Source organism: Equus caballus, chromosome 1, assembly GCF_041296265.1.
Source record: "Equus caballus isolate H_3958 breed thoroughbred chromosome 1, TB-T2T, whole genome shotgun sequence".
NCBI lineage: Eukaryota > Metazoa > Chordata > Mammalia > Perissodactyla > Equidae > Equus > Equus caballus.
In genome coordinates, this window is record NC_091684.1 from 170,382,314 (window position 1) to 170,406,239 (window position 23,926).

The 23,926-nt window shown below is 40.4% G+C and overlaps 2 protein-coding genes across 3 annotated transcripts in view; both read left to right on the plus strand.

The window, feature by feature from the left end:
* Positions 1-5,157: 5,157 nt before the first annotated feature.
* The window catches only part of LOC100072592 (purine nucleoside phosphorylase), a 32,503-nt gene continuing 13,734 nt past the window's right edge, over positions 5,158-23,926 (plus strand). The window contains exons 1-5 of one of the 2 annotated variants that reach the window (XM_005603183.4): positions 5,158-5,317; positions 19,988-20,157; positions 22,541-22,644; positions 22,843-23,018; positions 23,132-23,322. In XM_005603183.4, the coding sequence (XP_005603240.2) occupies positions 5,307-5,317; positions 19,988-20,157; positions 22,541-22,644; positions 22,843-23,018; positions 23,132-23,322 (652 nt within the window). In that variant the 5' untranslated portion in view covers positions 5,158-5,306. The remainder of the gene's footprint in view (positions 5,318-19,987; positions 20,158-22,540; positions 22,645-22,842; positions 23,019-23,131; positions 23,323-23,926) is intronic. The other variant, XM_014733732.3, reaches the window with a different exon arrangement.
* Positions 5,237-23,926, plus strand: part of LOC100058767 (purine nucleoside phosphorylase) — a 58,157-nt gene continuing 39,467 nt past the window's right edge. The window contains exon 1 of the mRNA XM_001505137.7: positions 5,237-5,240. The gene's annotated coding sequence lies outside the window, so the exon portion shown is untranslated. The remainder of the gene's footprint in view (positions 5,241-23,926) is intronic.

The following is a 23,926-nucleotide window of genomic DNA, read 5'->3' on the forward strand; positions in this document are numbered from 1 at the left end:
TTCCAATGCACATGGCACATTCTCAAGGATAGATCACATATTAGGCCACAAAACAAGGCTCAATAAATTTAAGATGACTGAAATAGTACCAAGCATCTATTCTGACCACAATGGTATGAAACTAGAAATCAACTACAGGAATAAAACTGGAAAAGCCACAAATATGTGTAGATTAGACAAAATGCTACTGAACAACTATTGGGCCAATGAAGAAAACAAAGGAGAAATAAAAAAATATCTGGAGACAAATGAAAATGAAAATATGACATGCGAAAATTTGTGGGATAGAGCAAAGCGGTTCTAAGAGAGAAGTTTATAGCAATACAGCCATACTTCAACAAACAAGAAAAACCTCAAATAATGAATCTAACAGTGCACCTAAAGGAACTGGAAGAAGAACAAACAAGTTCCAAATCAGTATAAGGAGGGAAATAGTAAAAATAGAGCAGAAATACACGAAATAGAGACTTAAAAAAAAAAGAAAGAAAAAAATAAATGAAACTAAGAGGGGGTTCTTTGAAAAGAGAAATATAATTGGCAAACCTTTATCTAGACTCATTAAGAAAAGAAAAGAGATAGTTCAAATAAATAAAATCAGACACAAAAGAGGAGAAATTACAATGGACATCTCACAAAAAATTGTAAGAGAATACTATGAAAAATTATATGCCAGCACATTGGATAATCTAGAAGAAATGGATAAATTCTTAGAATCATACAACCTTCCAAAACTGAATCAAGAGGAAATACAGAATTTGAATAGACAAATCACCAGTAAGGAGATAGAAACAGTAATCAAAAACCTTCTAAAAAATAAAAGTCCAAGACCAGATGGTTTCCCTGGTGAATGCTACCAAACATTCAAAGAACATTTAATACCTCAAACTCTTTCTCAAACTCTTCCAAAAAATCGAAGAGGAGGGGAAGCTTCCTACTTCATTCTAGGATACCAACATCACCCTGATACCAAAACCAGACATGGACAAAACAAAAAAAGAAAATTACAGGCCAATATCACTGATGAACTTCGATGCAAAAATCCTCAACAAAATAATAGCAAATCAAATACAATACACTAAAAATATCATACACCATGATCAATTGGGATTTATTCCAGGGATGCAGGGATGATTCAATATCTGCAAATCAATCAACATGACACACTACAGTAAAAATGGCATGATCATCTCAATAGATGCAGAGAAAGCATTTGACAAGATTCAGGATACACTTATGTTAAAAACTCCAATAAAATGGGTATAGCAGGAAAGCACCTCAACATGATATAGGCCATATATCACAAACCCACAGATAATATCACACTCAATGGAGAAAGACTGAAATCTATCCGTTTAAGAACAGGAATCAGAGAAGCATGCCCACTCTCACCACTCTCATTTAACATAGTATTGGAAGTCCTAGCCAGAGCAATCAGGCAAGGAAAAGAAGTAAAAGGGATTGAAATTGGAAAGGAAGAAGTGAAATTGTCACTATTTGCAGATGACATGGTTTTGTATGTGGAAAATCTTATGGAATCCACCAAAAAGCTTTTAGAAATAATAAATGAATACAGTAAAGTTGCAGGGTACAAAAATCAGCTGGATTTCTACACATTAACAACGAAGTAGCCGAAAGAGAAATTAAGAATATAATCCCATTTACAATTGCAACAAAAATAATAAAATATATGGGAATAAACTTAACCAAAAAGGTGAAAAATCTATACACTGAAAACTATAAAACATCGTTGAAAGAAACTGAAGAAAACACAAAGGAATGGAAAGATATTCTGTGTTCTTAGATTAGAAGAATTAACGTAGTTAAAATGTCCATACTTCCTGAAGCAAACTATAGATTCAATTCAATCCCTATGAAAGTTCCAACAATATTTTTCACACAAATAGAACAAAGAATCCTAAAATTTATATGGAACCACAAAAGACCCAGAATAGCCAAAGGAATCCCAAGAAAAAAGAACACAGCTGGAGGTATCACACTCCCTGATTTCAAAATATAGTACAAAGCTATACTAATCAAAACAGCATGGTACTGGCACAAAAACAGACACACACATCAATGGAACAGAATCCAGAGCCCAGAAAGAAACCTATACATCTACAAAGAGCTAATTTTCAAAAAGGGATCCAAGAACATACAATAGAGAAAGGAAAGTATCTGCAATAAATGGTGTTGGGAAAACAGGACAGCCACAAGCAAAAGAATGAAAGTAGACTAATATACCATACATAAAAATTAACTCAATATGGATTAAACACTTGAATGTAAGACCTGAAACTATAGAACTCCTAGAAGAAATTATAGACAGTACATTCTTTGACGTTGGTCTTAGCAGCATATTTTCAAGTACCATGTCTGACCAGGCAAGGAAAACAATAGAAAAAATAAACAAATGGGACTATATCAAACTAGAAAGCTTCTGCACAGCAAAGGAAACCATCAACAAAACAAAAAGAAAACCTAACAATTGGGAGAAGATATTTGCTAACCATATATCTGATAAGGGGTTAGTATCCAAAATATATGAAGAACTCATACATCTCAACAACAAAAAAAACTAAGAACCCAGTAAAAAAATGGCCAAAAGAGCTGAACAGATACTTTTCCAAAGAAGATATACAGATGGCCAACAGGCACAGGAAAAAATGTTCAACATCACTAATTATTACAGAAATGCAAATCAAAACTACAATGAGAGATAACTTCACACCTGTCAGAATGGTTATAATTAACAAGGCAGGAAATAACAAATGTTGGAGAGGCTGTCAAGAAAATGGAACTCATACACTGCTGGTCTGAATGAAAACTGGTAGAATCACTATGTAAAACAGTATGGAGATTCCTCAAAAAATTAAGAATAGAACTAACAAATGATCCAGATATTCCACTGCTGAATATTTATGCAAAGAATATGAAAACACAAATGTATAAAGATATATGCACCCCAATGTTCATTGCAGCATTATTCACAATAGCCAAGAGTTGGAAACAACCTAAGTGCCCACCAAGGGACGAGTGGATAAAGAAACGGTGGTATATATACATGATGGAATACTACTCAGCCATAAAAAATGATGAAATCTTGCCACTTGTGACAACATGTATTGACCTTGAGGGTATTATACTAGGTGAAATAAGTCAGAGGGAGAAAGTCAAATACCATATGATCTCACTCAGAAGTAGAAGATAGTAAGAACAGCCACCACAAACAAACACATAGAGACAGAGATTACATTGATGGTTACCAGAGGAGAAAGGGGAAAGGGACAAGGGTAAAAGGGGTGAAGGGGCACACGTGTGTGGCGATGGATCGTAATTATTCTTTGGGTGGTGAACATGATGAACTCTACACAGAAATTGAAATATGATGTACACCTGAAATTTATATAATGTTGTAAACCAATGTTACCTCAATAAAAAATAAATAAAATTAAAGGACATTTACCAAAATGAAAGATGTGGTCTCAGGAGGCCTGCTGCGTAGACTCCTCTATGGGTCACTGGTGAATCCGAGATTAAAGAGATTGGGGATTCAAGTGATTATGTGGAAGGCTGGTTGCTGAATCTGAATTCAGAATAAAGTATGTCATGTAGTTCTGAAGGTTATGTTACCCTGGCCAAGGTGTAGTGTGGTAAATTGCCCTTGCCTGTCACATAATTTCTTTAGTGACCGGAATATTTATACACATAGACATACTGCAGATTCTCTCCACATGACACCAGAGAAACACTACAGAAGATTAAACATTGCCCCCCAATATTCCCTTTGAAAATATTTCGTAGATCATCTCCTTTTGGTTTACATGCACTTACTTTAGATAGATTCCATTAAAATTACTTGTTTGCACTTTTTAGGATATAATCATGTTCTAATCTTGTCTTTTCTGTCAACTGGATTGCATTTGGAGTGTTTAAAAAAGCCTTTCAGCAATCAAACATGGGTAGATATTTCCTTGTGCTGAGTTTTACTTATTACTGATCTTATTCATCATTTAAAATCATGCTTTCATTGTTTCAATTGTTCGTAGCCTCATTACTAAGATCACTAAGATTTATTTTTAGATCACCCTGTTGTTACTTTTGCTAAAATTAGCAGATGAATAAGGATAGTAATAATAATGTCAATAATAACAATAATGATGTCAAAATAAACTGTTCATTTGTCACTGGGCTCAGTTCTTTATGTATATTATTTTTTCTTTACATATATTGTCATTACTCCTCTGTCCCTAGCACTAGAACATTGCAGGTACACAGTTGATGCTCAATAAATATTTCTCCCACGACTGAGACAGAAGCAGGGTTGGGAAAGAGTGACCTGGGCCATGGTGGTGGGTGAAATGGCAAACAGCAAAGATGAGGTTTCAGGAGAGTGGAGACAGGTAGAGGATTCCAATAGCTAAGCACGGGCCAGTGAGTAGCGATTTCATGTGAGGCTGGTTAAACTTGCAAAAGTGGAGAGAGGAGATAATTGAATTCTTACAAAGACCTTATATTGTGTAGTTCTGTTTCAGGAATTTCCCTCTTGGGAGGAGTCCTTCTCCGGTTTTCCGAATTGCTTTGATCCAGTATTGTGTATATCAAGGGATTGTCTGCCTCTTTCGGTGTCATCCCCACTCCATCCCCATCAGTTCTCTGTCAGGTTCCAGGATCCAAGAACTCTTGCCTGTAGAACTTTGCTTTTCTCGCCATCTGGGTCTGGATTTAAACCCCGATATGTTCTCCCAAATCCTGTAACCTCCAGGTCAGCAGTGTTGCTTGCTGGGTCGACCCTGTTTCCGTTCTTTAGGAAGCAGCTCAGACACAGGCTCAGTTTTATTCTAGGGTTGCACGATATAAGGTTTCAAATTTTCTACTTTCAAATCTTTCACGGGAACGGGGTTGGAGACAGATGGTTCGGGGGGTCTCCTCCTGACTTCTTAGCCCTCTTCTGTCATAGGCTTCCCTACCGGAAACCCTGGCCTGAGGACTGGAATGGGTGCAGATATGAAATACTTGATGCCCCCTTGGGGGCAGGAGGGGGCGCGAGAAAGGATCCAGGCCCGGGAAGATCTCGGATTAGGTTTGCAGCCAAGCCTGGGGCGATTGAAACAGTGTGTGTCACCTTGGAGATAGGACTGGCCTGCGTGCTCGGCTGCCATTGGCTGGGGGCCTCCGGGCTGGGGATAAGCCAGCGCCGAGGGGACAGCGCGCTAAGCGTGCGGCCCTGACAGGCGGCGGCAGCTCAGCTCAGCGGAGCAGATCGCGGCAGCGAAGGGCGGGCTTGTCTAGAGAACGTCGGCGGTTCCATGGAAACCCAGTGAGGCGGGCACCAGGCCGGGGGAACCCTGGCGGCCCCTGGGGAGGGGAAATGGCTGTCACCAAGACCTGGAAACCCGGCTGTGGGCCCTGAGGGAGCCGGGAAAGGGAGAGGGCGCCCTGGAGCTGCTGCGAGGCCTAGCAAGGAACCCGGGGTCAGGGTCAAGGCTCAGAGCCGTGGGGCAGCCGGCGCCGGCAGGGACACACGCGGGAATGGAGCCAGGGTGGCGCCAGTGGAGCAGGAAGGGGACAGGTTGGTAGAGTGTAGTGTACTCCGAAAAGAAGCCAGTGTGTTTTTGTGTGAGTTGGGGGTGTAAGTCTAGAGGGGGGCATACCCCCATCCCCCAATATAGGGCGAAAATCTTCCCACTGCACGTGCTCTTCACAGATTCCCATTCTAGAGACCAGGTAAATCCACGAGGTAGTTTTGGGGCCCAAATCTAGAGTTCCTCCTTCAGAGGAGAGATTGCTCAGGTCCCTTGCCAACACCTCCCTTCCCGCCAAATTGGAGGTCCAATTGAGTTGGGGACAGAGTCTCCAAGGAGAGAAGGAAACCCTTATTCCATGACCCGGGCACCAGACCCTGCCCACTTGCCCGACTCCCCTCTTACCTTTGAAAACCTTTTTCTCTGCTTTGGTCCCGGAAATGCCACTCCAAGTCTCTAGTGTTAGGCATCGCAATGGCTTTTGGATGCTCAGGGCCCCAGGTTGTCCTCAGGGCACTAATGGCCAATGAAGAAGTCCTATGGCTGTGGCTAGAAATGCTAGGTGACTATGGCTTCACACTTCCTTCATTTCCTTTGCACCTCTTGGGGATGCTGTTTGATTTACTTCTTACCGTTTGGTGGTTTCTCTTCTCCATCGTCCTGTGGTCCCGGCTCTGTTTTTCCTGCCCCTGTCCCTTACTCAGCTACTTCTGAGGGAAGCCTGGTGTATTGTGGACTGATTTGGTTTCAAAGGCTCTGCTTTTGAAGGAAAGAATTTCCTCTGGAGGCTTGGTTAGCTGTGTTCATGGGTGTGAGAGAATTGGACTGGAATTGTGAGAAAAATTCTAGATAGATTCTTGGGATGTATGGGTTCTGGATGAGTGTATGTCCTTAAGTCTCTGAAAGGCAAAGACCCTTGGTGAAGAGAAGAGAAGATGGGAGACGGCAGGGAGAAGAATAGAGACAAGGGGGAAAATGGGAGCAGCTTCAAGTGCTGGGGGCCTGAACCAATGATTTATGGAGTCATGGATCATTGGAGCTTGTTAGCAAGTTTTTAATTCATTTTCAAATTGAACCTCTAAGATAGGCGGTACTGATTACATTCCCTTTGTTTATAGCTGAGGAAAGTATTTGAAGCATGAGTTATTTGCCTAAAAAGACAAAATTGGGACTCAAGTCCAAGTTGAGCTCTCCTTACCTCTAGACCAGAAATTCCTAAACCTAGTTTTTGAATCAGAATTAACTGAGGCACTTTTGTAAAAAATACAGATTCTGGAGTCTTTCTCCAGAATTATGAATCCGGAGGGGTGGGCTCCAGAATCCATTTTTAACAAGCTGCTGTGAGAAATCTGTGCAGTTGGTTCTGCTCCAGTGCTGAAAACCAGAGTGTGAATGGAATCTGCTTTTTTGTGGGGTAGCTTGTCTTGTCCAGGCTTGAATTACCCCTGGCAATTCCATATGACAGGGCTCTGTGTGTGTCTGGGGATCCCGCAAAGAAGGGTCCAATTGAACTGACATGTAGACCTCCACTAGGAGTGTTCCTATGGCTCTCTTTGTCAATCAAAAAATTTAGCCCTTAGTATTTGTCTGAGGGAAGAGCTAGAGGGTGTCAGTCCAGAAGGAAATTGGATTTATTCCTTCCCCTCAGGTTAGTTAGTCTTAATTACGTTTTGAGTGTTCTGAGCAGGCAGGTATGGTACTAAGAAGGGTGGTAGTAGGAAGGTCTTAGTCCCTTTCTGAGTGTACTCCTGGGCCTGCCTCCTCAGGCCCTGCACTTTTGTTGTTGTTGAGTTCATAATAGTTTACATCATTGTAAAATTTCAGTTGTGCATATTTACTTATCTATCACTGTATGAGTGCTCCCCTTCACCCCCTGTTCCCTCCCCCAGGCCCCTTCCCCTGGTAACCATTGAACTGTTTTCTTTGTCCATGTGTTTTTTTATCTTCCACATATGAGTGAAATCATATGATGTTTTTCTTTCTCAGTCTGACATATTTCGCTTAACATAATACCCTCCAGGTCCATCCATGTTGTTGTGAATAGGACGATTTTGTCTTTTTTATGGCGGAGTAGTATTCCATTCTATATATATATGTGCCACAACTTCTTTATTCAGTCATTGGTCAGTGGGTACTTGGGTTGCTTCCATGTTTTTGCTATTGTGAATGGTGCTACAATGAACATAGGGGTTCATAAGTCTCTTTGGATTATTGATTTCAAGTTCTTTGGATAGATACCCAGTAGTGGGAAACTTAGGTCATGTGGTATTTCTATTTTTAATTTCCATATTCTTTTCCATAGTGGCTGCACCAGATTGTATTCCTGCCAGCAGTGAATGAGGGTCCCCTTTTCTCCACAACGTCCCCAACCTTTTGTTTGTTTGTTTGTTTGTTTGTTTTAGTGATTATAGCCATCTTATCAGGTGTAAGGTGATATCTTAGTGTAGTTTTGATTTACATTTCCCTGATGATTACTGATGTTGAACATGTTTCCATGTGCCTATTGGCCATCTGTAGATCTTCTTTTGAAAAATGTGTGTTCATATCCTCTGCCCATTTTTTGGTCAAGCTGGGTTTTTTTTGTTGTTCAGTTCTGTGAGTTCCTTATATATTATGGAGATTATCACCTTGTCGGATATATGATTTGCAAGTATTTTTTCCCACTTGGTGGATTGTCTTTTTGTTTTGATTCTAGTTTCCTTTGCCTTGCTGAAGGTATTTAGTCTGATGAAGTTCCACTTGTTTATTTTTTCCTTTGTTTCCCTTGTCTGAGAAGACATTGTATTTGAAAAGATCCTTTTAAGAGTGATGCCAAAGAATGTGCTACCTATATTTTCTTCCAGAAGTTTTATGGTTTCAAGTCTTACCTTCAAGTCTTTGATCTGTTTTGAGTTTATTTTTGTGCATGGTGTGAGATAATGGTGTACTTTCATTCTTCTGCATGTGGCTGTCCAATTTTCCCAACACCACTTATTGAAGAGACTATCTTTTCTCCATTATATGTTCTTAGCACCTTTGTGGAAGATTAGCTGTCTGTAGTGTGTGGTTTATTTCTGGACTTTCAATTCTGTTCCATTGATCTATGTGTATGTTTTTGTACCAGCACCATGCTGTTTTGATTACTATGGTTTTGTAGTACATTTTGAAGTCTGGGATTGCAATGCTTACAGCTTTGTTCTTTTTTCTCAGGATTTCTTTAGCTATTCTGGGTCTTTAGTTGCCCTATACGAATTTTAGAATTCTTTGCCCTATTTCTGTGAATAGTGTCATTGGGATTCTGATTGGGATGCATTAAATCTGTAGATTGCTTTGGTAGTATGGACATTTTAATTATGTTTATTCTTCTGATCCATGTGCATTTAACATCCTTCCATTTCTTTATGTCGTCACTGATTTCTTCCAATGATGTCTTACAGTTTTCATTGTATAAGTCCTTCACCTCCTTGGTTAAATTTATTCCAGATATTTTGTTCTTTTTGTTGTGATTGTAAATGGAATTGTATTCGTGAGTTCTCTTCCTGTTGGTTCCTTATTAGAGTATAGAAATGCAACTGAGTTTTGCAAGTTGATATTGTACCTGCAACTTTACTGTGGTTGTTGATTATTTCTGATGGTTTTCCAATTGATTCTTTAGGGTTTTCTATATATAAGACCATATTGTCAGCAAACAGCAAGAATTTCACTTCTTCATTTCCTATTTGCATTCATTTTTTATTCTTTCTATTGCCTAATTTCTTTGGCCAAAACCTCCAGCACAATATTAAATAAGAATGGTGATAGTGGGTACCCTTGACTTGTTCCTGTTCTCAGAGGGAAGGTGTTCAGTTTTTCCCCATTGAATATGATGTTGGCTGTGGGTTTGTCATATACGGCCTTTATTATGTTGAGGTAATTTCCTTCTATCCTCATTTTGTTAAGAGATTTTTTTTTTTTTATCATAAATGGCCATTGGATCTTATCAAATGCTTTCTCTGCATCTATTGAGACGATCATGTGGTTCTTTTTTTTTTTATTGAGTTAATGATAGGTTACAAGCTTGTGAAATTTCAGTTGTACATTAATGTTTGTCATTTGTGTTGTAGGTGCACCACTTCACCCTTTGTGCCCACCCCCCACCCCACCTTTCCCCTGGTATCCACTAAACTGTTCTCTTAGTCCACATTTTTTTTTATTTATTTTTTATTTTTTTTATTTATTTATTTTTTATTAATGTTATGATAGATTACAGCCTTGTGAGATTTCAGTTGTACATTTTCGTTAGTCATGTTGTGGGTACACCACTTCCCCCTCTGTGCCCTCCCCCCACCCCCCCTTTTCCCTGGTAACCACCGATCAGATCTCCTAATCAATATACTAACTTCCACCTATGAGTGGAGTCATATAGAGTTCGTCTTTCTCTGACTGGCTTATTTCGCTTAACATAATACCTTCGAGGTCCATCCACGTTGTTGTGAATGGGCCAATTTTGTCTTTTTTTTATGGCTGAGTAGTATTCCATTGTGTATATATACCACATCTTCTTTATCCAATCATCAGTTTCTGGGCATGTAGGCTGGTTCCACGTCTTGGCCTTTGTAAATAATGCTGCAATGAACATTGGGGTACTTAGGACTTTTGGGATTGCTGACTTCAAGCTCTTTGGATAGATAACCAGTAGTGGGATGGCTGGATCATATGGTAGTTCTAATTTTAATTTTTTGAGGAATCTCCATACTGTTTTCCATAGTGGCTGCACCAGTTTCCATTCCCACCAGCACTGTATGAGGGTTCCTTTTTCTCCACAACCTCTCCAACATTTGTTACTACTAGTTTTAGACATTTTTGTCATTCTAATGGGTGTAAGGTGATATCTTAGTGTAGTTTTGATTTGCATTTCCGTGATGATCAGCGATGATGAGCATCTTTTCATGTGCCTATTGGCCATCCGTATGTCTTCTTTGGAGAAATGTCTGTTCATGTTTCCAGCCCATTTTTTGATTGGGTTGTTTGATTTTTTTGTTGTTGAGTTGTGAGAGTTCTTTATATATTATGGATAGTAAGCCTTTGTCACATATATGACTTGCAAATATTTTTTCCCGGTTAGTGGGCTGTTTTTTTGTTTCAATACTGTTTTCATTTGCCTTGTAGAGGCTCTTTAGTCTGATGAAGTCCCATTTGTTTATTCTTTCTATTGTTTCCCTTCTCTGAGAAGACATGGTGTCCGAAAAGATCCTTTTAATACTGATGTCAAAGAGTGTACTGCCTACGTTTTCTTCCAGAAGCCTTATGGTTTCAGGTCTCACCTTTAGGTCTTTGATCCATTTTGAGTTTATTTTGGTGAATGGTGAAAAGGAATGGTCAATTTTCATTCTTTTACATGTGGCTTTCCAGTTTTCCCAGCACCATTTGTTGAAAAGACTTCCTTTTCTCCATTGTATGCCCTCAGCTCCTTTGTCAAAGATAAGCTGTCCATAGATGTGTGGTTTTATTTCTGGGCTTTCAATTCTGTTCCATTGATCTGTGCACCTGTTTTTGTACCAGTACCATGCTGTTTTGATTACTGTAGCTTTGTAGTATGTTTTGAAGTCAGGGATTGTGATGCCTCCCGTTTTGTTCTTTTTTCTCAGGATTGCTTTAGAAATTTGGGGGCTTTTGTTGCCCCATATGAATTTTAGGATTCTTTGTTCTAATTCTGTAAAGAATGTCATTGGGATTCTGATTGGGATGGCGTTGAATCTGTAGATTGCTTTAGGTAGAACGGACATTTTAACTATGTTTATTCTTCCAATCCATGTACATGGAATGTCTTTCCATCTCCTTATGTCATCATCCAATTCTCTCAGAAAGGCCTTGTAATTTTCATTATGTAGGTCCTTCACTTCCTTAGCTAAATTTACCCTGAAGTATTTTATTCTTTTTGTTGCGATCGTGAATGGTATTGTGTTCTTGAGTTCTTTTTCTGTTAGTTCGTTATTAGAATATAGAAATGCTACTGATTTATGCAAATTGATTTTGTACCCTGCAACTTTGCTGTAGTTGTTGATTACTTCTAACAGTTTTCCAATGGATTCTTTGGGGTTTTCTATATATAAGATCATGTCGTCTGCAAACAGCGAGAGTTTCACTACTTCCCTCCCTGTTTGGATTCCTTTTATTCCTTTTTCTTGCCTGATTGCTCTGGCCAGGACCTCCAGTACTATGTTAAATAAGAGTGGTGATAGAGGGCATCCTTGTCTCATTCCTGTTTACAGGGGGATGGCATTCCATTTTTGCCCCTTGAGTATGATGTTGGCTATGGGTTTGTCATACATGGCCTTTATTATGTTGAGGTAGTTTCCTTCTATGCCCATTTTGTTCAGAGTTTTTATCATAAATGGCCGTTGGATCTAGTCAAATGCCTTCTCTGCATCTACTGAGATGATCATGTGGTTTTTATTCCTCAGTTTGTTGATGTGGTGTATCATGTTGATTGATTTGCAGATGTTGAACCATCCCTGTGTCCCTGGTATGAATCCCACCTGATCCTGATGTATGATCCTTTTGATGAATTGCTGAATTCTGGTTGCCAAAATTTTGTTTAGAATTTTTGCATCTATGTTCATCAGTGATAATGGCCTGTAGTTCTCTTTTTTCGTGGTGTCCTTGTCAGGTTTTGGTATGAGCATGATGTTGGCCTCATAGAATGTGTTAGGAAGTGTTCCATCCTCCCTAATTTTTTGGAATAGCTTGAAAAGGATAGGTATTAAATCCTCTCTGAAAGTTCGGTAGAATTCCCCAGGAAAGCCATCTGGTCCTGGGGTTTTATTCTTTGGGATGTTTTTGATTGCTGTTTCAATCTCTTTCCTTGTGATTGGTCTGTTCAAATTGTCTGCCTCTTCTTGAGTGAGCTTTGGGAGATTGTAGGAGTCCAAGAATTTATCCATTTCCTCTATCCATTCTGTGGGCATATAGTTTTTTGTAGTATTCTCTTATAATCTGTTGTATTTCTGCAGAGTCTGTTGTTATTTCTCCTGGCTCATTTCTGATTTTGTTTATTTGAGCTTTCTCCCTTTTTTTCTTTGTAGGTCTGGCTAGGGGTTTGTCAATTTTATTTATCTTCTCAAAGAACCAGCTCTTTGTGTCATTGATCCTTTCAACTGCCTTTTTCGTTTCAATAGTATTTATTTCTGCTCTGATTTTTATTATTTCTCTCCTTCTGCTGACTTTGGGCTTTATTTGTTCTTTTTTCTCTAGTTCAGTTAGGTGTAGTTTAAGATTGCTTATTTGGGATTTTTTCTTGTTTGTTAAGATGTGCCTGTATTGCGAGGAATTTTCCTCTTAATACAGCTTTTGCTGTATCCCGTATGAGTTGGTATGGCATGTTATCATTTTCATTTGTTTCCAGGTATTTTTTGATTTCCTCAATGATCCATTGCTTGTTCAGTAGTGTGTTATTTAGTCTCCACATCTTTGTGACTTTCTCAGCTTTTTTCTTATAATTAATTTCTAGCCTTATAGCATCATGATCGGAGAAGATGCTTGTTATTTCAATTTTTTTAAATTTGTAGAGGCTTGCCTTGTTTCCCCACATATGGTCTATCCTTGAGAATGTTCCGTGTGCACTTGAGAAGAATGTGTATCCAGCTGTTTTAGGATGAAGTGATCTATATATGTCTAGTAAGTCCTATTGTTTTAGGTTTTCATTTAGCTCCACTAGTTCCTTGTTGATTTTCTGTCTGGATGATCTGTCCATTGATGTGAGTGGGGTGTTGAGGTCCCCTACTATTATTGTGTTGTTTTTAACATCTTCCTTTAGGTCTGTTAATAGTTGCTTTATGAATCTTGGTGCTCCTGTATTGGGTGCATAGATATTTATATGCGTTATTTCTTCTTGATGAAGTGTCCCTTTGATCATTATATATGGTCCCTCTGTGTCTCTCTTTACCTGTCTTATTTTGAAATCCACTTGGTCTGATATAAGAATTGCAACACCTGCCTTTTTTTCCTTGCTATTTGCTTGAAGTATGGTCCTCCACCCCTTCACTCTGAGCCTGTGTTTGTCCTTGGGGCTGAGGTGTGTTTCCTGGAGGCAACAAATTGTTGGATCGTGTTCTTTAATCCATTTTGCCACTCTGTGTCTTTTTATTGGAGAGTTCAATCCGTTTACATTGACAGTGATTATTAATGTGTGTGGACTTAATGCTGTCAATCTGTCGCTCATTATCTTGTTTTCCTGCGTTTCTTTTCCTGTGTGCTTTAGCCTACCCATTTAATACTGCAATTTCTTATGCTGGGTTTCTTAGATTTTTACTTATTTATGTTTTGTGGCTCTGTTCTCTTTTTTAGTTTAATGGCTACTCTGAAGTTTGTATTTAGAATCTCATGTATAATATAGTCTATTTTCTGGTGGTCTCTTACTTACTTGGCCTATACTGATTTAGACCCTTTGCTCTTCCCCTCCTAAATAATTATTTTCATTTCTTATTCCAACTCCTGTTATGAATTTGTAGTTAAGAATGATAAGATCATCCTTGCTTTGGTAGTTTCCTTACCTTTACCCTAATGCTATAGTTGAATACTTGCTATCCTGTTCTGGTTCTATCCATCGGTCTCCCTAGTCTGTGGTTTGTGACCCCTTTCTCCCTGTTTTCTTTTTTCAGGTATGAGAGCCTTCTTGAGGATTTCTTGTAGTGGAGGGCTTTTAGTTACAAATTCCCTTAACTTTTGTTTGTCTGGAAAAGATTTAATTTCTCCCTCATATCTGAAGGAAATTCTTGCTGGATAGAGTATTCTTGGCTGAAGATTTTTATCTTTTAAAGCTTTGAGTATGTCACTCTATTCTCTCCTAGCTTGTAAGGTTTCTGTAGAGAAATCCACTGAATGTCTGATAGGAGCTCCTTTGTAGGTAATTCTCTTCTTTCTTGCTTCCCTGAGTATTCTTTCTTTGTCTTTTCTTCTTGCCATTTGTACTACTATCTGCCTTGCAGTAGGTCTTTTTACATTGACAAATTTAGGAGATCTGAAAGCTTCCTCTACACACATTTCTCCATCAATCCCTAGATTTGGGAAGTTCTCTCTATAATTTCATTAAGCACACTTTCTGCCCCATTTTCCTTTTCCACGTTCTCGGGAATTCCTATGATCCTTAAGTTCTTACTCATTGAATCCACTATCTCTCGGAGATTTTCTTCTTAGTTCTCTTTCTTCCCCTGTCTGGAGCCATTCAGCCTGTCTATCTTCAATTATGTTAAGTTGCTCTTCTATGGTGTCTACACGGGTATTCAGGGAATCAGTATTCTGTTTTATCTGGTCCATTGTGTTTTTCATCTCAAGTAATTCTGTTTGATTCTTCTTTATAATTTCAATCTCTTTTGTGAAGTAACTCCAGAACTCATTGGCTTATTTCTCTATCTTTCTCTCTACCTCATTGAGTTTCTTGATTATAGCTGCTCTGAACTCATTATCACTTAGTTTACCTAATTCCAAGTCCTCAGGACTTAATTCTATGTTTTTATTGTTTTCCTTCTGGTCTGGGGCTTTTATAAATTGCTGGATGGTAGAGGAGCGGTTTTTTCGCATAGTGATAGAATTCGGTTGCAGTTACCGCCTGTCGCCAGTAGATGGCGATTCGAGAGCAGCGTGTTCTGAGCTCTCTGCCTTCGGGCAAGATGGCGGTGCCCAGTGCGCTTTTCCGTGAGGGAGGGGCTGCTTTTCTCACGCGCAGATCTGGATTCAGATCAGTTCTGTTCTCTGGTCTCCTGAGGCCCTGGGTTTATGGGGTCCCCACGCACGGAAGCTTTCCACTGTCAGCGGGTTTCCACTGAACCAGCGGCAGGAGTCCTCGATGATCCCCCAGTCGCGCGGCCGTTCCCCCGCTCCTTCCCGACCCACGCAGCAGGGATCGCAGACTCTAGGGGAAGGAGCGACGTTCTCTCCTACCCCATTCCAGCTCCTCCGAGGCTGTCAGCAAGGTCTCTGTTCTCCGCCTTCTTGGTATTGTAGGTCTCTAACGTGTTGGCATTAGATTTATTCTCTGAAATTCAGTTTTTCCAATCCTTTGTTGTATTTTGGAGGGGAGAGAATCCCGGGTCAGCTCACCCCACCATTTTGCTCCGCCCCTCTCCCGATCATGTGGTTCTTATTCCTCATTTTGTTAATATGGTGTATCATATTGATTGATTTGTAGGTGTTGAGCCATCCCTGTGTCCCTGGTATAAATCCCGCTTGATCATGGTCTATGATCTTTTTGATGTATTGCTGCATTTGGGTTGCCAATATTTTGTTGAGGATTCTTGCATCTATGTTCATCAGCAATATTGGCCTGTAGTTTTCCTTTTTTGTGCTGTCCTTATCAGGCTTTGGTATCAGTGATTTTGGCCTTGTAGAATGTGTTAGGAAGCATTTTTTGGAATAGCTTGAGAAGGAAAGGTATTAAATCCTCTTTGATTGTTTGGTAGAATTCTCCAGGGAAGCCATCTGGTCCTGGACTTTTATTTTTTGGCATGTTTTTGATTACTGTTTCAATCTCTTTACTTGTGATTGGTCTATTCGGATTCTCTGTTTCTTCCTGATTCAGCTTTGAGAGGTTGTAAGAGTCTAAGAATTTATCCATTTCTTCTAGATTGTCCAATTTGTTGCATATAGCTTTTCGTAGTATTCTCTTATAATACTTTGTATTTCTGTGGTATCCATTGTAATTTCTCCTCTTTCATTTCTAATTTCGTTTATCTGAGCTCTCTCTCTTTTTTTCTTTGTAAGTCTCGCTGGGGGTTTTTCAATTTTGTTTATCTTCTCAATGAACCAGTTCTTTGTTTCATTGATCCTTTCTACTGCCTTTTTTGTTTCAATTGCATTTATTTCTGCTCTGATGTTTATAATTTCCCTCCTTCTGCTGATTTGGGGTTTTGTTTGTTCTTCTTTTTCTAATTCAGTTAGGTGTAGTTTGAGATTGCTTACTTGGGATTTTTCTTGTTTATTAAGGTGACCCTGTATTGTGATTAATTTCCCTCTTAGTACCACTTTTGCTGCATCCCATATGAGTTGGTATGATATGTTTTCATTTTCATTTGTCTTCAGATAGTTTTTGATTTCTCCTTAATTTCTTCAATGATCCATTGATTGTTCAGTAGCATGTTGTTTAGGCTCCACATCTTTATCCCTTTCTCAGCTTTTATCTTGTGGTTAATTTCTAGCTTCATAGTATTGTGGTTGGAAAAGATGCTTGTTCTTATTTCCATCTTGTTAAATTTATTGAAGCTTGCCTTGTTTCCCAACATATGGTCTATGCTTTAGAATGTTCCCTGTGCACTTGAGAAGAATGTATATTCTGTTGTTTTTAGATGGAGTATTCTATATACATCTATTAAGTCCATCTGTTCTAGTTTTTCACTTAATTCTACTGTTTCCTTGTTGACTTTCTGCTGTCCATTGACATGAGTGGAGTGTTGAGGTCCCCTACTATTACTGTGTTATTGTTAATGACTCCTTTAGGTTTGTTAATAGTTGCTTAATGTACTTTGGTGCTCCTGTGTTTGGTGCATGGGTATTTATAAGTGTTATGTCTTCTTGGTGGAGTGTCCCTTTGATCATTATATACTGTCCCTCTTTGTCTTTCTTTACCTGTCTTATCTTGAAGTCTACTTTGTCAGCTATAAGTATTATAACACCAGCTTTCTTTTGTTTGTCATTAGCTTGGAGTATCATCTTCCAACTCTTCACTCTGAGCCCATGTTTGTCATTGGAGCTAAGATGTGTTTCCTGGAGGCAGCATATTGTTGTGTCTTGTTTTTTAATCCATCTCACCACTTGGTGTCTTTTTATTGGGGAATTCAGTTCATTTACATTTAAAGTGATTATTGATAAATGAGGGCTTAATGCTGCTACTTTATTGCTCATTTTCTGGTTCTCCTGCATTTCCTTTGTTTCTTATTCCTTGTATTTCAGACTACCAATTCAGTCATGTGGTTTTTTATGCTAGATTTCTTAGTGTTCTGCTTATTTATTCTTTGTGTCTCTGTTCTGTTTTTTTGTTTAGTGGTTAACATGAGATTTGTATGCAAAATCTCGTAGATATGCTAGACCATTTTCTGATGACCTCTTTTTTCCTTATACTAAACCAATTCAGTCCCTTTCCTCATCCCCTCCTATGTTGTTTTTGTCACATCTTATTCCACCTTGTGTTGTGAGCTTGTGGTTAAAATCACAAGATTATCTTTGTTTTTGGTGTTTTCCTTCCCTTTATCTTTAATGTTATCTTGAATATTTACTAACCTGTTCTGATGGATAGCTACAATTTACTGATTTTGTCTACCTATGTATCTCCTTACTCTGGGCTTTGTAACCCCTTTCTTCCCTCTCTTTTTGCAGGTATGAGGGCCTTCTTGATGATTTCTTGTGTGTGTGTGTGGGGGGGGGTCTTGTGGCTATGAACTCCCTTAGCTTTTGTTTGTCTGGGGAAGCTTGTATTTCTTCTTCATATCTGAAGGATATTTTCGCTGGATAGAGTTTTTGGCTGAAACTTTCCATCTTTCAAATATTTGAATACATCATTCCACTCTCTCCTAGCCTGTGAGGTTTCTGCTGAGAAATCTGCTGAAAGCCCAGTAAGGGTTCCTTTGTAAGTTATTGTTTTCTGCCTTGCTGCCCTTAGTATTTTTTCTTTGTCATTGACTTTGCCAGCTTGACTACTATATGCCTTGCAGTAGGTCTTTTTACATTGACATAGTTAGGAGATCTCAGTCTCTTCCACGTAGATTTCTATCTCCTTCCCCAGGGAAATTCTCTGCCATTATTTCTTTGAACAAGCTTTCTGCTCCATTTTCCTTCTCTTCTCCTTCTTGTATACCTATAATTCTTATGTTGCATTTCCTAATTGAGTCGAATATTTCTTGGAGACTTTCTTCATTTCTTTTTAATCTTAGTTCTCTCTCCTCCTCCATCTAGAGCAATTCTATATTTCTGTCCTCAATGTTGCTTATTCATTCCTCCATGATATCAACTCTAGCATTCACGGAATCCATATTTTATTGTATCTCATCCATTGTGTCTTATTTTTTTTTGAGGAAGTTTAGCCCTGAGCTAACATCTGCTGCCAATCCTCCTCTTTTCTCTGAGGAAGACTGGCCCTGAGCTAACATCTGTGCCCATCTTCCTCTACTTTATATGTGGGACGCCTACCACAGCATGGCTTGCCAAGCAGTGCCATGTATGCACCCGGGATCCAAACCGGTGAACCCCGGGCCACTGAAGCAGAACATGTGCACTTAACAGTTGTGCCACTGGGCCAGCCCCTCATTGGTTGTGTTTTTCATCTCCGATATTTCGGATTATTTCTTCTTTATACTTTCAATCTCTTTTGCAAAGTAGCTCCTGAACTCATTGAATTGTCTGTGCATTCTCTTTTAACTTGAGTTTTTTAATGATAGCTATTTTGAATTTTCTGTCACTTAGATTATATATTTCTGTCTCTTCAGGATTGTTGTCTGGGTACTTGTCATTTTTCTTCTGGTCTGGATATTTAATGTATTTTTTCATACTGTTAAACAACGTGGCTTTGTTCTTCTGCATTGTGGTATTATTTGATTGCCATTTCCACCTATTGCCACTGGGTGGAGGTCAAGAGCTGCATATTCTGAGCCTTCTCGTTTCTGCTGGGATGGCAGGTGCTGGACTCAGGTGCTGGGCAGAGGGGAGGGGTGTTTTCTTTCTTCTGCATACTCTCTGGGGCTTCTTGCTCTGCCCTTGCTATCTGCTCTCCTAGGAGGTTGACTTGATGAAGTCACTCCCATGATGGCTAGTTAACTCTGTAGGGGGTTTTCCCCTGGACTGTGAGGGACCTTGGGGATCTATGATGTTCCCATGAAAGGGTGCCCCAAGCCTCTTTCCTCTCTTTGGCCATGCACAATCCCTGGATCACTGTCCTTTGGTGAGGGAGTGAAGCTTTCTCTTATCCCATTCCACCTTCTGACATATGGCTGCATGGGTGTCTCAGATGTCTTTTATACTGTGTGGATGTCCTTTGTTGGAATATGAATGTTGTTTTCATGGTATTATAGAGGGAAAGTTCACCAGGAGAGCTCACTCTGTCATGATGCTGTCATCACTCGTTAGGCCCAGCACTTTTACCCTCCTTGATTTGGTTATTTCACTGTTTTTCTTTGTAGGCTCGATGATCCCTTCCTCTAAATCTTTGTAATAAGGAGAGCTATTAAACCTGCCAGTGGTAGCAGAACTGGAGTTGGGGCTGGTGGTGGAGACATAGAAATCATTAACTTTTGCCAGGAATGAGGAGTGCATTTCATGTCAGAATTTTAGCAAATCTGACTCAGAAAGAGGAGTGAGTGGGTGGGTGAGCTTAATGTGGCATCTCCTCTGGGGCAGTTCTTTGGCCAGCTACTCTGTCCCCTGTCACCTTGGTACATCTCCCAGCCTCTGTACACTGAGGGTCACTACTCTGTGACACCCTTGGGATGGGAGCGAAACTCACCTTGATTTTCCCTTTCTCCTAGGTTCACATATGAAGATTATCAGACCACCGCACAGTGGCTTCTGTCCCACACCAAGCACCGCCCTCAAGTGGCGGTGATCTGCGGTTCTGGGTTAGGAGGTCTGACTAATCAGTTAACTCAGGCCCAGAGCTTTGACTACAGTGAGATACCAAACTTTCCCCGGAGTACAGGTACTGGCCAGGGGAGGGAGGGATGGCACTGGGGGATGTTGATGGGATTCTGATGGAAGGGCAATGCTTCCATGCCTGGACCTGGTTATCCTCTATGGCATTTGACTGGAGACAACTGTTGTGATGGAGGAGAAAAGACCACAGGAATCAGAATGACTTTAGAAGGAAAGTTCCGTGTAAGGAATTTCAGAATAAACACATATGTCTTTGTTGGGATACTATATGATGACGTGTTTCCTAGGCTTGAATAATTCAGAGCTCCTTAAAGCTCTTCAACACCTCGCCCAATGCTCCCCCATATACCATGGTCACCACAGAGTCACACACACACCCCTCTCTCATTTCTTTCAGTCTGCAGCATTAATGGAAAAATAAGTACCTGTAACCACCCAGGACAAGATCAGGCCATCCCTGTTCTGTGTCTTCCTGCCATTCCCAATCTCCCAGCTCTAGCTCCAGTCTTAGGATAAGGTACATGCTGGTGCACAGCAACAAATGAGCAGGCTGCCATGTTCTTGCAGACAAATACACAGAAAATATGTGAATACACAGGACCTGATTCACACTGACCTTTGGAGGGGGGAAGAAGCAGATGTCCACTGTGCACAATGGAGCTCTGAGGGATTGGAGGATAGTGTATCCAGCATCCTAATAGCAGCCAGAAATTTCTAAGGCTAAGGCTTAGAAAGGGCCAGGTGAAATAGGGACAAAGATAGTTTGTTTGGTTTACTGATTAATTTCTCAGAACACTAACTTCTCTTGGCTTACTTATAAATTTTTTAACTTCCTACCTTCTTTTCCCTGGAGGGTTATGACTTTTCACAGATATTTTTGAAGTCTTTTGCAGCAAGACTGGGGGACTAGAGTGGGAAGTTGGAATGGGGGATGGAGAAGGAAAAATTAAAAAGAGAGAGGAAGGGCAAAGTTTTCTAAGGGAGATAGTAGTGGCATTGGCTCTACCTGCCACTCATACCCCCAGTGAGAAGGGGATTGCACTTAATGATAAGTGGATTAATTTTTAAATTTTATCAACCTGTTTTTTATACTCCACTTGAGTTTTCAATCTCTATCACTTCTGCTCTTTTACTGGTATTTTTTTTTTTTAAATAAGCTCCTATATCTTTGTGTCTCCATCAACTCTTCCGCTTAGTTTTGGTCCCTCTCTCAGACCATCCATGCTCTAAGGAATACGTTGGCCATGTCCATTAGAGGTGACATGCCAAATAAGGGAAATGGTAATCATGGTTATGAGGTCTGGGTGGGAGTTATCTTTGCACTCCCATCCCCTGCTGCCCCATCCTGGGCATGTGCTCCCACAAGACTGTTTTGTGGGTCTAATGGAGGAGACTTGTATGGATCCAAACTCTGCCCATTTCCCCTTGTTCGGTAGCCTCTTTAGAAAGCTAGAATATGCCTTGAGTTCCCTGTCAGGAGTGAGGAAGCATATAGTTAGGGTAATAAGTAAGAATGTACACTTTGAGAATTTTGAAAATTTGGAAAAGAGTTCTATAATTACTGCATTCACTGTATTCATTGTTACCCCTTTATTCTATTTTTCACTCCTATTCTCTCACATTATAGCTTTCTCATTCTTTTGAAATTTCTTTAAAAAGCTTTCCCGGGGCCGGCCCCATGGCTGAGTGGTTAAGTTTGCATGCTCCACTTTAGCAGCCCAGCATTTCACCAGTTTGAATCCTGGGCACAGACATGGCACCGCTCATCAAGCCATGCTGAGGGCGGCATCCCACATGCCACAACCAGAAGGACCCACTACTAAAAATACACAACTATGTACCCAGGGGCTTTGGGGAGAAAAAGGAAAAATAAAATCTTTTTTTTTTTTTTTTGAGGAAGATTAGCCCTGAGCTAACTCCTGCCAATCCTCCTCTTTTTGCTGAGGAAGACCGGCGATGCACTAACATCCGTGCTCATCTTTCTCCACTTTATATGTGGGACGCCTGCCACATCATGGCTTGCCAAGCGGTGCCATGTCCGCACCCGGGATCCAAAGAGGCAAAGCCCGGGCTGCCAAAGCAGAACGTGCAAACTTAACCACTGTGCCACCGGGCCAGTCCCCCCCAAAATAAAATCTTTAAATAAAGAAAAAAAGCCTTCCCTTCCTTGGAGGTATATGAATATTGAACATCCTTACCTCCATAGCTCCTAATCTCAGGATGTATTTATATAATTTTTTGTCAATTTATGATTAATTTCTGTCTCCTCTACTCGACTTAAACTTTCTGAAAGCAGAGATGATAACGTCTTCTTTTGCTTCATTATGACCTCATGTTGAGCACAATGAGTTGCCTCACGGTAGGTGTTCATGGATATGTGTTGTATGAAGGCATCATCCCATTCGTTTCCCTTTCTTGTTTATATACAGTGCCAGGTCATGCTGGTCGACTGGTGTTTGGGTTCCTGAACGGCAAAGCCTGTGTGATGATGCAGGGCAGGTTCCACATGTATGAAGGCTACCCGCTCTGGAAGGTGAATCAGGGGCATCAGCCTAGATGAATCTGGAAGAAGGGAGAGAGCCGTCTCTCCTATTCTATTACCTAGCTACCTGGTCTAGGTAATTTTTGGTCCCCTCCTTTCTCTTTCATGACGTAGATCATGCAGGTCTGTGTGGGTGGATTGGCGAAATTTTAAAGAACAGTTTATGATCTTTTATCTTTTGCATTGAAGGTGACCTTCCCAGTGAGGGTTTTCCATCTTCTAGGTGTGGACACCCTTGTGGTCACCAATGCAGCTGGAGGGCTCAATTCCAGCTTTGAGGCTGGGGATATCATGCTGATCCGCGATCACATCAACCTGCCTGGTTTCTCTGGTCAGAACCCTCTCATAGGTCCCAATGATGAAAGGTACAGATCTTGCTCCTTTGGTTATAGATGGATGGGTTGTAAGGAGTTGCCTGGAACTTAAGAGAAATCTCATTGTATTCCATTAATCTGAGATAATCCAACCTGTGCCCTAGGTTTGGAGTTCGTTTCCCTGCCATGTCTGATGCCTACGACCGGGATATGAGGCAGAAGGCTCACATTGCCTGGAAACAAATGGGGGAGAAGAGAGAGCTACAGGAAGGCACTTACGTGATGGTGGCAGGCCCCAACTTTGAGACTGTGGCCGAGTGTCGTCTGCTGCAGAAGCTGGGGGCGGATGCTGTTGGTGAGCAGGGGCATGTGGCTCTAGGCTTGAAGAGGGAGGGATCTGGTAGAATAAGGATGGCAAGAAGTACGAGATTGTAGAGCTGATGGTGGATTGAGAGAGGATCTGACTTAAAGGAAGATTGAATGAAATTGACTCCTGGAAAGATACTAAGGTAGTGAGGTTTGGTGTGTTGTCCCATCAAACCTCCCCACCCAGCATCAAGGGCTTTAACAGCTGTAATGCTTCTAACTTATCCAGGATTTGATAACTGTTTCTAAGGATTATTCTCACAAATATCATCATAGCCACCTTCTGTACCTTGGCTAGAAGACAGAACTGCATGATTAAAACTGACTTCAAAATTGCCATAGACAAGGGCTGGCTCCATTGCCTAGTGGTTTAGATCAGTGCTCTCCACTTCAGCGGCCCAGGTAGGCCCCTACACATTTGTTGACAGCCATGACATTGCAGTAACCCAAATACAAAATAGAAGAAGATTGGCATGAATGTTAGTTCAGGGCAAATCTTCTTCAAGCAAAAAAGAGGAAGATTGGCAACAGATGTTAGCTTAGGGTGAATCTTCCTCAGCAAAAAGAAACAAACGATATTTTGTCACAGACAG